At 38.4% G+C, this 13,283-nt stretch overlaps 1 protein-coding gene across 1 annotated transcript in view; it reads left to right on the top strand.

Moving 5' to 3' along the window:
• Positions 1 to 13,283, top strand: part of LOC126483667 (peptide chain release factor 1-like, mitochondrial) — a 69,196-nt gene that overhangs the window by 15,435 nt on the left and 40,478 nt on the right. The window contains exons 3-4 of the mRNA XM_050106731.1: positions 895 to 1,081; positions 6,110 to 6,273. Coding sequence (XP_049962688.1) covers positions 895 to 1,081; positions 6,110 to 6,273 — 351 coding nt within the window. The remainder of the gene's footprint in view (positions 1 to 894; positions 1,082 to 6,109; positions 6,274 to 13,283) is intronic.

The following is a 13,283-nucleotide window of genomic DNA, read 5'->3' as shown; positions in this document are numbered from 1 at the left end:
TCATATATATTTTTTTCAGCAAACGTTGAAATAGCGATGTAACACATTCACTCTTCACTTGCATGATTTGAGATGAAATTGCACACATGTCTACTACTGCTTGGAAATCCCTCATACTCTACGCTTAGAGAATTTAAGCACCATTGGTGTGTTTACACATCTCGGTAGATAAAAAAATTGTTGAGTATTTTTCGTAAAACATACATGCCGCTTTGCATGCTCTCTTTTGCAAAATACTTCATTTCAGTATCTGGAACCATTTATGAAATAGGACAAGTGTTATAGCCACATGATTCTCAATGTGCAGGGAGGCAATACTTTCATTAGTTGAGTTGAGTTGTTTTGGGGGAGGAGACCAGACAGCGAGGTCATCGGTCTCATCGGATTAGGGAAGGAAGTCGGCCGTGCCCTTTGAAGGGAACTATCCCGGCATTTGCCTGCAGCGATTTAGGGAAATCACGGAAAACCTAAATCAGGATAGCCAGACGTGGGATTGAACCGTCGTCCTCCCGAATGCGAGTCCAGTGTGCTAACCACTACTCCACCCCACTCGGTACTTTCATTAGTGCACCCAGTAATGTCAACATGGCTGTTTGCCAAAATATTGTGCCCACTGGTCACTGAATTCCAGCCATACACCCATTGATTATTTTTTCATAGTCTTCGGGCAATTACACCAGAAGAAACTGAAGAGTCGCAGTAAATTTCTGTATAGACAAATATTACAATAAATTTGTAAAACATTTTCTTGTAGTATGTTTACTACACTGTACCAATAACCATACATGAAGTTATTTCAGTTTACATTGCGCAAAAAATTTAGTTTTTGACTAAACGTATAGTTCTGTTTACTGTAAGAGTCTGAATAAGTTTTAACAGAAGTTGCTGTTGCAGTTACTGGAAATACTGACGCCTGCTCATCCAGATGACAGTTGTAGTGGTGTAGTTCTGGAAGTTATGCCAGGTGTTGGTGGTCAAGAAGCCATGCTGTTTGCACGAGAATTATTTGACATGTACCAAGCTTTTGCCGCTTTCCAGAAATGGCAAACAGACTTAGCAGCACTTGACACCAGCGAGGGAGGTGAGTACAGTGATGCACTTTAAAGAGATGTTCTGGGGTATACTAAAGACTATGATTCAACTTAGCCAACCACTGACACTAGTGATAACTACAGTGACTGTGATGTCATACAGTACTGCTTATTTTAGCTCTCAAAGTAGGAGGGCCATTGGGGGAGGAGTAAGGGGGTTTTGGACAAGATAACAACTTTGTGGCCAGATACCTCTCCTGTCACCGCAGTTGTTGATTAATCTGAGAGATAAGTCATATGCACCATCTGTCTGTGAATTTTGTTCTGTCTGTCATCATATTTTAACAGTTTGTACATAGAATTTTGTGAGCTCTTTATTGGGGATCAGCCTGGCATTCGCCAGGAACACTGCCTAAAAATCACGTTCAGGCTGGTTGGTGGGGCAACAGTCTTTCATCTGCCTCGTGGATTTGATCCTGGTGTGGCTCGTGTCCATCTCACAAGCTTGCTTGCTGCACAGCAGTAAGCTCTATGAGTTGGATGTAAGTTGGCTGCAAATGAAGGCTGTGGTGTCAAAAAGTGTGTGTGTGTTGAGAAGAAGAAACAGGAGAATGACACGAGGCAGCCCATTGTTTGGAAGCAAAGCGTCATGTTCTAGTCTGAAGCTGAGAAAGAGCTTTGTTCAGACAACTTAAGCCTTTACATCATCACCTTCTGCTCACCGATCGATGGTAAAACAAGGCAACTTGAAGTAATAACCAAAACCTAAAGAAAGAGATTGTGCTGGTTTCCAACTATTCTATCAGACATGGAAGGCTTTGAACAGACTATGAATTGGAGTGATGCAGTGCAAACAAAACTTGAAGTAATGGGTCCACATTACTGGAGATGCAACCTGCAAATGTGAAGATCTTCAAGATAGTGAACACCTCTTGGTCAGCCCGAAGTCGCCTGAAGCCTGCATGCTGAAGGACCTGGTTTCAGCAAATTTCCCAGCAGTCAAGACGGCTGAATTTTGGTCCTCAAAATCAATAATTTACATATTGTAGGTGTAGATCTGTACATAATTGTACTGCCCAAGACATGAAAATAATAACAAGAATGAATGAATGAATGATGATGATGATAATAAATAATAATAGTAATAATTATGATTCAAAGTAGCACATGTTGTTACCTTTAAGCGAAAGAACAGAAATTGATTACAGAATATGTCTTCTTGAGCAGCTGCAGTGGCATACTGTTAACGTCATTAATGATGATGATAAGAAGAAGGGAATGGCACTGCTAACAGAATGTGCATGCAAAATTTTAAAGAGGAGTAAGTTGGTGTGCAATTTATGGAAGGAGGACACAATGTCAAGCAGAACAGGGTTTAGTTTTTTGCTCCAAGGCAGAAGAAGCAAAGTGCACACGAAAAATGTTTCATTGATGATTATAGGTAGATATGCTGTTAAGCAGCAATTTCTATGATATTATTAACAGTTGAAGGAAATACCATCACTGCAAAATATTTCACAACTTTCATTGCACAGAGCTAGACTTCCTGACTAACAAAGAAACTCATAAGAAAAACTATTCCACCCATGGAATTTGATTTCAAAAGATGCCATAGTAAATGAGTCGTCATGTGTAAAAGACAGAAACTTGAAAACATTTGATTTTTACACAAAAAAAGTGAAGCATCACAGTTAAAGTGACCCGTAGTTTATTTAGACGAATGTGGAGTCATACACGTTACCCTGTTAATAAATGCTGGTAAAGTGACAGTGTGTGAGGAGTACCGTCAGACTAAAGTGCCAGCCAGCATTTCTTTATTGTGTATGTAGGTAAATGATAAGAGCTTACTTTCGTGTCCACTTCTCCAGTATGACTATAGCTGCAAAACTTCGGACTGGACTGGAAGCTTGCAAAGAATAAGGTCCTTTGTTGTACTCACCAAGCAGCTCACTTACGAAGCTGAAAACTGTAACAGCTGATGCTTCTGCTGCTAACAAATAAAATGTGTCTCACTCAGCCTGCTGGAAGTCTTTTGATGTGATGCCATTTCAGCAACTTGAGCATCAATTTTTCTTTATATTTGAATGGCTTCTTATTTGCCCTTGCATGAATCTTGCTCCATATATTTCCACCGGAGAAAATGCGAGGTGATTGCCAGGAATAGAACCCGTGACCTCTGTGTCACTAGCAGAAAATATTAACTGTTACGCCATGATGCCAGTCTGCCATCACTATTGTGACATTAGTTAACATTGGATGACTGTGCAACAGCCACATATCACATCAGAATAGTATGTGATTACTACTGGACGGGACACGCTTTGACGGGCTAGAAAACTGAAATGAAATGAAATCTTTCAGCTTGAATTCAAACTAAGCGTCCACTTTAATTTTGAGATTGCAACAGCTCATGACCAATTGACAGAGGCAGCTGAGGAAGATACATGAACGACCAGACAGACAGTGTTAGCAGCAATCTGCGGCTGTTTGCTTATGATGCTATGGTGTATGGGGAGGTGCCATCATTGAGTGACTGTAGGATGATACAAGGTGACTTAGACAACATTTCTGTTTGGTATGATGAATGGCAGGTTGCTCTAAATGTAGAAAAATGTAAGGTAATGCAGATGAGTTAAAACAGCAATCCCAGAATGTTTGAATACAGCATTAGCAGTTTGTTGCTTGACACAGTCTCATTGATTAAATATCTAGGCATAACATTGCAAAGTGATATGAAATGGAAAGAACACATAAGGATGGCAGTAGGAAAGGCAAATGGACGACTTTGGTTTATTAGGAAAATTTAGGAAAGTGTGGATCATTTGTAAAGGAGACCATACATGGAACACTAGTGCAACCCATTCTTGAGTACTGCTTGAGTGCTTGGGATCCTCTCCAGTTCGGAATAAAGAAAGACATTGTAGCATGTCAGAGGCTGGTTACTACATTTGTTACCAGTAGGTTCAGTCAGCATGCGCGTACTGCAGAGCTGTTTAGTGAACTCAAATGGGAATCCTTGGAGGTAGGATGAGGATCTTTCTGCAAAACACTATTGTGAAAATACAGAGTGTAGGCATTTGCAGATGACTGCAGAATGATTCTGCTGCTGCCAACATTCATTTCACACACATCCTGTTTCTGTTCTTTTTCTGAACAGGGACTTCATTTAATAGCACCTAGGGACAAGTAGTGTGTGACTATATTCCACTTGTAAGACTATTGGAGTGTCTGCCACCCTAGTGACATCTTCAGTTCATTTTTCTGGGGAATACCTGTAATTTTACAGGTAACTGTATGAGTGTTGAAACTTAATAATTGATTAATCTCTCCACCGCTAGACCAGACCAACAGACAGCTATTAAATTATAAAGGACAAACAATTCTTTTAAAATTGTAAATTAAAATAGATAAGTTTTTGTAGAAAAATACATATACCTCAAAAGCTTCTCCTGGTTGTTTCTCAGGCTGCTGAAACCTCAGTTACTGCAGTCATTAAACAGCAGATTTGATTTAAAATCTGACACATTTAGTTATGTGAATCAGTAAAACAACAATGAACTTCAATTTTTTCCCTGTGTGTTGTGTTTTGCCATATGTGAATGGAATGAGAAGAAAGCCTTATACATGATATAATGGCAAGTATCCTCAGTCTTGCAATTAACAGTGGTTTGCAATGTGTGCTATAGATGCAGACGTGTACAATGTAATTCCTTAAACTCTGATCAGGTGCACAGTGATACGATGCGGTGTTGCACAGCAGTGTGGTATTAGCATCAGAAAATATAATAAAAACAAAATCTTAAATAGAAAAAGTTTGCCCGTCTCCCCTTTTTCCAGTCTTCCTGGTTGACCTCTTTTCATCCCCATTGATGGCACATGTAGTTCTGAAAGTGTGAAATATTAATAAATTTTTTTAACTGTTTCTATTAGCTTTATTGGGAGTTTGACCTCCCATAGGAAAGTAGTGGGCAGCCTTTCTGTCTCTTTGTAATATTAAAATAGCAACTGATAAGTTTCACACACACAGTAGGGGATGCTATACAGTTACCACGAACTGGTAATCAATGTAACAGTAACATGTCTTTCGTTGTACTTCACTATCTGCCCTCCAACCTTGCCTTGCTACCTCAAAATCCCTGTCCACAAAGCAGTTTAGACTTTTGATTCTGTAGTATTGTTGTTCATATTGATTAATTAAGTAAGTTGTATTTTTATATAAACTGCAATATAGTATGGATAGATAAAAAGCCTGCTCACCAAGTGGTGACAAGAGAAAACATGTAAAAGATTTGGAAATGTGCAAGCTTTCAGAACCTGTGGCTCATTCTACTGGCAGAAGGGTTGAAGGAAAATGCGGAGGTATGAAGGAAAAGGTCTGGTCAGGTTATGAAATGGGGAAAGTTATTGAAAAGTTGTTTCCTGCTGCCACTTGGCGAGTAGATTTTTTATCCATCCATGTTGTATTATATTTTGAAACTGTATAAACTGTCTTTGGGTTTCAATTCAGGCCTGATCATGACAAACTCAAACAATGATATATTGAACTAAACATTAAAATGTATTGTAACAAATATATAATTCATAACATACAGCTAATATAGCTGTAATCATGCTGTCCTGAGACATTTGGGAAGATATTTTCATTTCTGTATATGATTTAAGAAAACCGCAGCCCAAGAAAAAATGCTGGTTAATTGTTTCAGTGAGATGGACATTATTTTGCCATCAGGAAAGTGCTACTTTAGAGTTTTCAAAGTATTTCCTATGTTTGCGGTTTTTAAGTTGCTCATATGCCAGGTTAGTGGAATAGTTGCAAGTTAGTTCTGCTGTAGTGATCTGATTGTACAGAGTAAGGAAATAATCTGCATTAGAAATCAGCAAACTTGGTGTACTGAACTGAACTAGACCCCCAGAAACGATAGATTTTAAGCAGTTGGTTGTTTGTGCTGATTTTACAAGGAAAGTGCTCTGTGGTGAACTTCCAGATTTGAAGATAGTCAAAGTAGTAACTTCCACATGTTCAGTTTTATATATTAGGTTCTGTCTGTACAAAACACTGCATTCCATTGTCTGTGTAGGTGGAGTGCGACATGCGAGTCTCCTTGTCCAGGGTGCAGGTGCATATTCTCTCTTACGCCACGAGGCCGGTGTACATCGCGTTCAGCGTATTCCGGCCACTGAAAAGGCAGGACGTATACACACAAGCACAGTGGCAGTTGCAGTAATGCCTCAGCCATCAGGGGTATGTTTGTTCATGTTGACAATTTAGGTCTATCTCCTTGTATGTATTTCATGTTACAAAAGGATTGCTCACTAATAAATATCTTTGTCTAGTGCCTTTTGAATTCAGAATAATTAGGAAGAAAATAGAATTACTTTATGTACTTACATTTTATTTTCCAAAAGGTCAACTGAAGTTCTGGGCAGAGTGATGTCACTTTATATGTTTGCTCAAGAAAAGGGGGGGGGGAGGCTAGGGATCACATCACATCACTGAAATGTATTATGTGGAGTTGGGGGGGGGGGGGGGGGGGGTTGTGCACACACCTCCTTCAGCAGTACACTCCATGACGGGCATTGATTTCCTCAACAATTTGTGACCGTATGTTTCTATTTTGCTGATTTTCTCCTCGTCATTTAATTTCCGTCTTGGCAAAGTCAACCAACATGTTGCCCCACCTCTTTTCCTTAGTCATTGTGGCCCTCTGGTGGAACACAATCTTGCCTACAATAATGTTTGGTAATTCTATTTTAGCATAAAAATTAAAACATTAGCATTTTGTTTGGTTTATTTCAATTGCCACCTGAATATTACATTGCTAGTGAAAATACATGTTTACAGATAATTTTTTGTGCCCCCTTTGTTTGTTCCTACAGCATGTCATCTACAAAGTAGTCATGAAGATTTTTTTCTTTTTTAAAGTACTTTTTCATGGGTAGTGGTTGTGTATGTTACTGTACTTAACATTTTCTGTCCTGTTGTGTATCTCTAGTGAATATCTCTCTCTGCTGCTGTTGAGTACACTGTTTTAGCACCATTTTTTATATATATATATATATATATATAACGTCACTTTCACCTTTACTTCACATATATTTTTTGTAGAGGGTGATTTGAGTTGACAGGCTCATTGAGAGGTGCAATGTTGTTGTTGCTGCTCACTTGTTCATCAGTTGCCTTATGTTCAGTGTGGTACTGATTTTGACTGTTTAATGAGGACTGGTGTGGTGTGTCTGCTGGCAGAGAATGTGTGTGTGTGTGTGTGCGCGCGCGGGTGCTCATGCGTGGTGGTGGTGGGGGGGGGGGGGGGTGCCCAATGAGAGGGAGTGGGCGGGGGGGGGGGGGGGGGGGGGGGGGTAGAAAACAGATGTTTTTGGATATTTAAGGGTGTTCGATTATTATATTCTATGTGGGAAATTTCAAGTGTTCAAACAGCGTTGTAGTTTCATTCAAGACTTACTTTTCATGTGTCACTGCTTTTTGTAAATGATAGTTCTGCTCTGTTGTGAGTTTTTGATAGAGACTGTAGCTTTCTCTTAGGGTCTTAAGATCAATCTCAATGTTGTTTGGGTGGTGGTTTCCTAGTATGACATGATCTGCAAAAGTGGACTCTGTACTGTCACTTTTTAAGGTCTTTAGAATATCTTGTTTTGAAATTTCTGCGTATTTGGCCTATGTAGATTGTGTGTGTGTGTGTGTGTGTGTGTGTGTGTGTGTGTGTGTGTATTACAGGTTAACTTAGAATCCAGCTGCAGAGAATGTGTCTGTGGATGTGGAAGTGTTCTTGATTTTTCTGTAGTGCGTTGTTTTGTTGGACACCCATTCTGTCGTCTTTGTTCCTTGGTGTGGTGAATTTCAGGAGATGATTCTGTTGTTGGTTCCCCCCCCCCCCCCCCCCTCCCCCCCCCCCCCCCCCACTAGTTTTTCTGTGTATAACTTGATTCCTTGTATGATATAACTGAAATGGTCTGATGTTTTTATGAGAGTAACTAATTCAAGGTTTGTTTTATATAACTAAACATTGAGCTGCTGTTTTTTTAACAGATAGTTAAACAAACAATTTCTGCTTTGCTTTCAGCTACTTGTGCTTTTTGAAGTACTTTGTATTAATTTTGTATGTTACTGTACTTATATTTTCCATCCTGTTGTGTATTTTTTCATGACTACTTTGCAGATGACATCCAAAATCACAAAAAAGGGCACAAAAACTAATCTGTAAAAATGTATTTTCACAAGCTATGTAATTTTCAGGTAAGCAGTCAAAACAAAACAAACAAAATGCAAATGTTACGGTTTTTAGGCCTACAGTAGATAAACAATTATAAACTTTGTATTGTGCTTTACAGAAATTAATTTGACCCACAGAAGATGACATGTAGGTGTCAAACCATGCCTGAGTGAATAAAAAGCAATAAATAGTGTTTTGCATAAGGCCGGTAAAAAAAGAGAAATTTTAAATTGCAAATACAAAACCATGACAAAACGTCAAGAGAAGCTTCTAATCTAAGCAAGATGATTCTATTAAAGCCATGCCAAACATTTCCCATGAAGCTTTACAACAGTTTCAAACATAGAACAGTATAGTTGCACAGAGCTATCCTCAAAATCAATTTTTTTTTAAAAATCTTTGTGAGTAATAATATAATTCCTGGTTTTGTAAAAGTCAATATAAACAGCAGGTCACCTGCAGAACAAGTAGCTAAAACAAAATCTGAAATTTTTTGGTTAGAAGAATAAATTCATTCCCTGTGCATTAAAACAGAAAACAGCAGCTCTGTGTTCAGTAATATAAAACACACTTTGAATTGCCTAATCTCATAAAAGCATCAGCCCATTTCGATGATATCACACGAAACATTAATGGAAAGGAAGAAAGAAACACAAAACAGAAAACTGAAACACCTCATAAAATCCACCACACCAATGAATAAAGAAGATAGATTGGGTGCCCAACTCAAGTTCCATGACAGACTTGTCCATTTAACTGGTACGGAATGAACAAAGCGAAAAAGAGAATTACTTGAAAATGGGCCCAAACACAGCATAAACACAAAAATGTCATACAAAATAATGGAAAACCTGATCACAGAAACAGAATACACAAGAAAACAAGAAGAAAAATTGGACAACCCAAAATTCAATGCCAAGTTGACAAGGGAACTGGTAGCTGAAGCGGTAAAAGGAGAGTAAGACCCATGTCATCTCAAAAACTAAAACAACAGAACAAAACACATCAAGAAAACTAAACAAAAAATACTACAAGAACATAATACAGTCATCCTCCAGGCAGACAATCAGAATACCCTAGTCCTTATGAATGAGGCAGAATACATAAAAAAAAAATAGAAGAATTTGTAGAAGAGAACAACATCATTAATTTAATCAGTGATCCCACCATGAGATACCATGAGCTTCTAAAAACCCTCAAAATTACCATCACAGGGGCTCGAGCCAATTAGATGACACAAAAGAAACCCAAAGCACCCAACCTGCACAGTTTACCAAAGAAACATCTACAAACTTCTAAAAATCTTCAAAACTACCATCATGAAAACTCGAACCAATTATATGACACACAAGAAACCCAAAACACCCAACCTGAACAGCTTACCAAAATACATATGCATAACTGTCCAATTAGACCAGTAATTAACTTCAAAAATACACCATCTTACCACCGAGGTAGACACACATGTACAGTACTACAGGAATTGTACACTTTCACAAACAATAACAACATACAAAACAGCATCAAACTGAAAGAAAAGATAAAAGATGTAAATACACCATCAGCAGCAAATCTAATATCATTTGACATCACATCCATGTACACAAATGTGCCGGTAGGAGAAACAATCAGCATTATTAAAGAACAACTGCAGAAACAAGGAAATACAACAAGTGCACACACAGATGAAACGGAAGCGATCCTAAAGATTATAACAGAAGAGAGCTACTTTGCTTTTATTAAGGAGTTTTCTCTACAAAAAGATGGCCTACAAAGTGGATTCACTGGTTAGTGGTCTACTTGTTTCTGAACGTCATTGAAAACAAAATATTCAGTAAAATTATACATACAAAAAAATACAAGACTTTATACTGGTACCACTACGTGGATGACATCTTTTGCTAGATAGATGAAACAGACACCCCGAAAAACAACTACACAGTGATATGAACACAGTCCATCCAAACATTAAATTCATTGATTTGATGACATCTAGTGGAAATCGGGTTTTCTGCCGGATATCAGCATCTTCCAAACACGATATTTCGACGTCATTACTTGACGTCTTCATCAGGTGTTCCCTGAGACTGTGGGAACACAAAATTGCATTTTCCTTAGTTTTCAACAAGCGACAAACAAGAAGCACAAAGAGTGCCACTATGTTCCTTACAAATGTTGGTAATACACTTAATGCATGTCATAGCACTTTTCCTGTGTTTATTATATGGACAATAATTGCATCTTGTTCTTTTTCCTGAAACAGGTAGTTGGTTCGGCAATATGACATCTTTTGAACACCACATCTTTGCATGGCATCAATGATTTTCTTTGGAAGATAGGGATCTGAATACTAAGTTCGATTAGTGGTCTTACAATTTTCTCTGCTAAATCTCTTAGGAACAAACGCCTTTTATCACTTTTTCCACTATGGTATGTTAGATGTTGGGCGGAAAATAAAATTTCACTCTTTATTGCTGCAACGTCCATGATATTCATCCATAATGCAAATGGCCATGTTCTTATTTGTCTCTTGCAAGTGTAATAATGAATTTTCTGGTCCATTTGATCTACTCCACCCTTTGTAGAGTTATAGAACTTTATTATATCTGGTTTCTTTTTGGCATAAGTTTCACCAATGTTTCTGTCGTGATGCAGACTTTTTCTTTTTGGGAACATAACTCACCATGTCACCTCGAAATGCAAACAAAGAGGAATGAATTGCTCTTGAGGCAGATGGTTTCATCTCATTAGGAATTTCTGGTTTATTTTGTTTGATTGTTCCCACCACTGTAATATGCTTCTGAATCATCTCTTCTGCCAGCTGCACACTACTAAAGAAGTTGTCAACAGTAATATTTTTTGATGACCCTTCAATGCTTTTAGCAAGATATTTCACCATATTCAATCCAAGATTTTTCTGATTAGGTTCATGGGGCTTCCTTCCCGTGTAAACAATTCCGTCTAAAGCATATGCAGATATAGCATCACATAACCAAAACATTTTTATGCCATACTTGGCTGGTTTAGAGGGCATATACTGGGTGAAGCTGCATGTTCCACGGAATGGGACTAGCTGTTCGTCAGCTGTGATCGAATCATTGGGAATCATTCTATTTCTACACTTGTCAAGCAATAGTTCCCATACACAGCAAACAGCTGCAAGTTTGTCATCTGCAGATCGAGCTTCACAGGTACGCCTGTCATCAAATCTAATCATTCTCCTTATATCTTCGATTCTATTTACTGACATGGTGGCCTTATATGTAGGATTTGCCTTTTTATCCCAGAATAATTCTCTAATAGGGACATCCCAACTCTTCCCAACATCAGAAAGCAGTAAAAGAGCAAGAAAACCCTCCATTTCAGCAAGCGAAACGTTTTTCCACATTGTACCACGTAAAGCAGCCACTCTTCTGCCTTCAATATTTGTGCAGTTGATGATTTCCTCTAGTATTTCCTTGGAGATGAAATAGTCCCAGGCATCCTTAGGTTTACAGGTTTTCAGACCACGGGCTGGACCAGGTGCCTTCTTTACGATATTATGGACAGGCATACGAAAAGTTGCAGGAGGATCTAATTTCCAAATTGTTCCATTCCGACTAATGTATGTGTGGTCTTCTATACTTTTTTGTGATGGCTCTTCATTTTCAGACTCTGATGAAGTAATATTATCGGAAGGACTGTCATCTGCCTCAATATTCACATCTGCAGGTTCATTGGCTGATTCTACACTACTTTCATCTTCAAAAATATTTCCTTCCTCGCAAGAATCATCTTCTTCAAACCACTGAGCCACAACACTTTCAAAATTAACTGCATTTGCACGTACTGACTCTCTTGCTTTGCATGTCGAACCCATAGCAAAACGCGTGTCTCTCGAACAGCAGCTTGTGCAGCACTAAACGAGTCATACTCGTAACAATATGGGCCTTGCAGCAACAAATAAACTACAGTAACAATGAGGCTGACAAGAGCAGCACAGGATAACAATACTATGCAATAATAAAACATTTGATAGCAAAAAGATCAATAATACACCGACATCGCCAATATGTGAAAGTAGTGCGCATTATTTTTTAGTTATACTATTACTACTACAGCTACTGCTGCTGTTGGCACTCCTGTTGCTGGAAATACCACTACAGTTATTGTTGAATTAATAACTGCTCCCAAACAAATGTTGAAGACAATATAGGCTAAAGAACATTTATAAATGTGTGAGGGCTTCTGAAGCCCTGCTTATGCATTCACAGTATATGGGTAAACGTATTGAATTATACTAAAAACTTAAAAAGGTATCTCGTTCAGACTTGGTAGGAGGAATGTCGCAGTGTTAGTGAAAGAGTACTGGAAAGCAGTTTGAAATCAAACAAAAAGTTACAGATTTAAAAAAAAAAATTAAGACATGTAAGGGCCTCGGAGGCCCTGTATATGCATCCTAGGGTTAAAAACGAACGAACCATGAACAAATCGCCAGCCACAACAGAGAACCAGAAACACAAACACTTGTGAAAGATGAGGAACCAGGAACACCTTGTAAAGAATACAGCATGGCACATACTAGCATACAGAAACAAAAACACCCATGGGATGGGGAACATCCTGGAGGAATGAGATTACAAATATCATTCCACACAAACAACACTGTGCAGGATACTCTAAAGACTAAGAACACCTCCAGAGGCAAGTTCTCCAAAGCTGCAATCTATAAGTTAACCTGTAGCTCATGCTACTCTGTCTACAGAGGCCAAACACGCAGAAATTTCAAAACACAATCCACTTCTGCAGATCACCTTATACAAGGAAACCACTTCCCACCCAACATTGAGACTGATCTTAGGATCCTCAGACAGCAGTAGTCTCTTTCAAAAACTCACAACAGAGGAGGAAAAAAATAATGATACAAGGAAAGTAAGTCTTGAATGAAACTACAACACTGTGTAACAAAACAATGTTTTGAAGACTTGATGAACTGTTCAAAGACGTTTCCCAAATAAAACATAATAATCAAACACCCTCAAAT

The sequence above is a fragment of the Schistocerca serialis genome, chromosome 6 (assembly GCF_023864345.2).
Source record: "Schistocerca serialis cubense isolate TAMUIC-IGC-003099 chromosome 6, iqSchSeri2.2, whole genome shotgun sequence".
In the NCBI taxonomy this organism is placed as follows: domain Eukaryota; kingdom Metazoa; phylum Arthropoda; class Insecta; order Orthoptera; family Acrididae; genus Schistocerca; species Schistocerca serialis.
The sequence above is the reverse complement of the archived record's forward strand: the minus strand, read 5'-3'. Positions and strand labels throughout refer to the sequence as shown.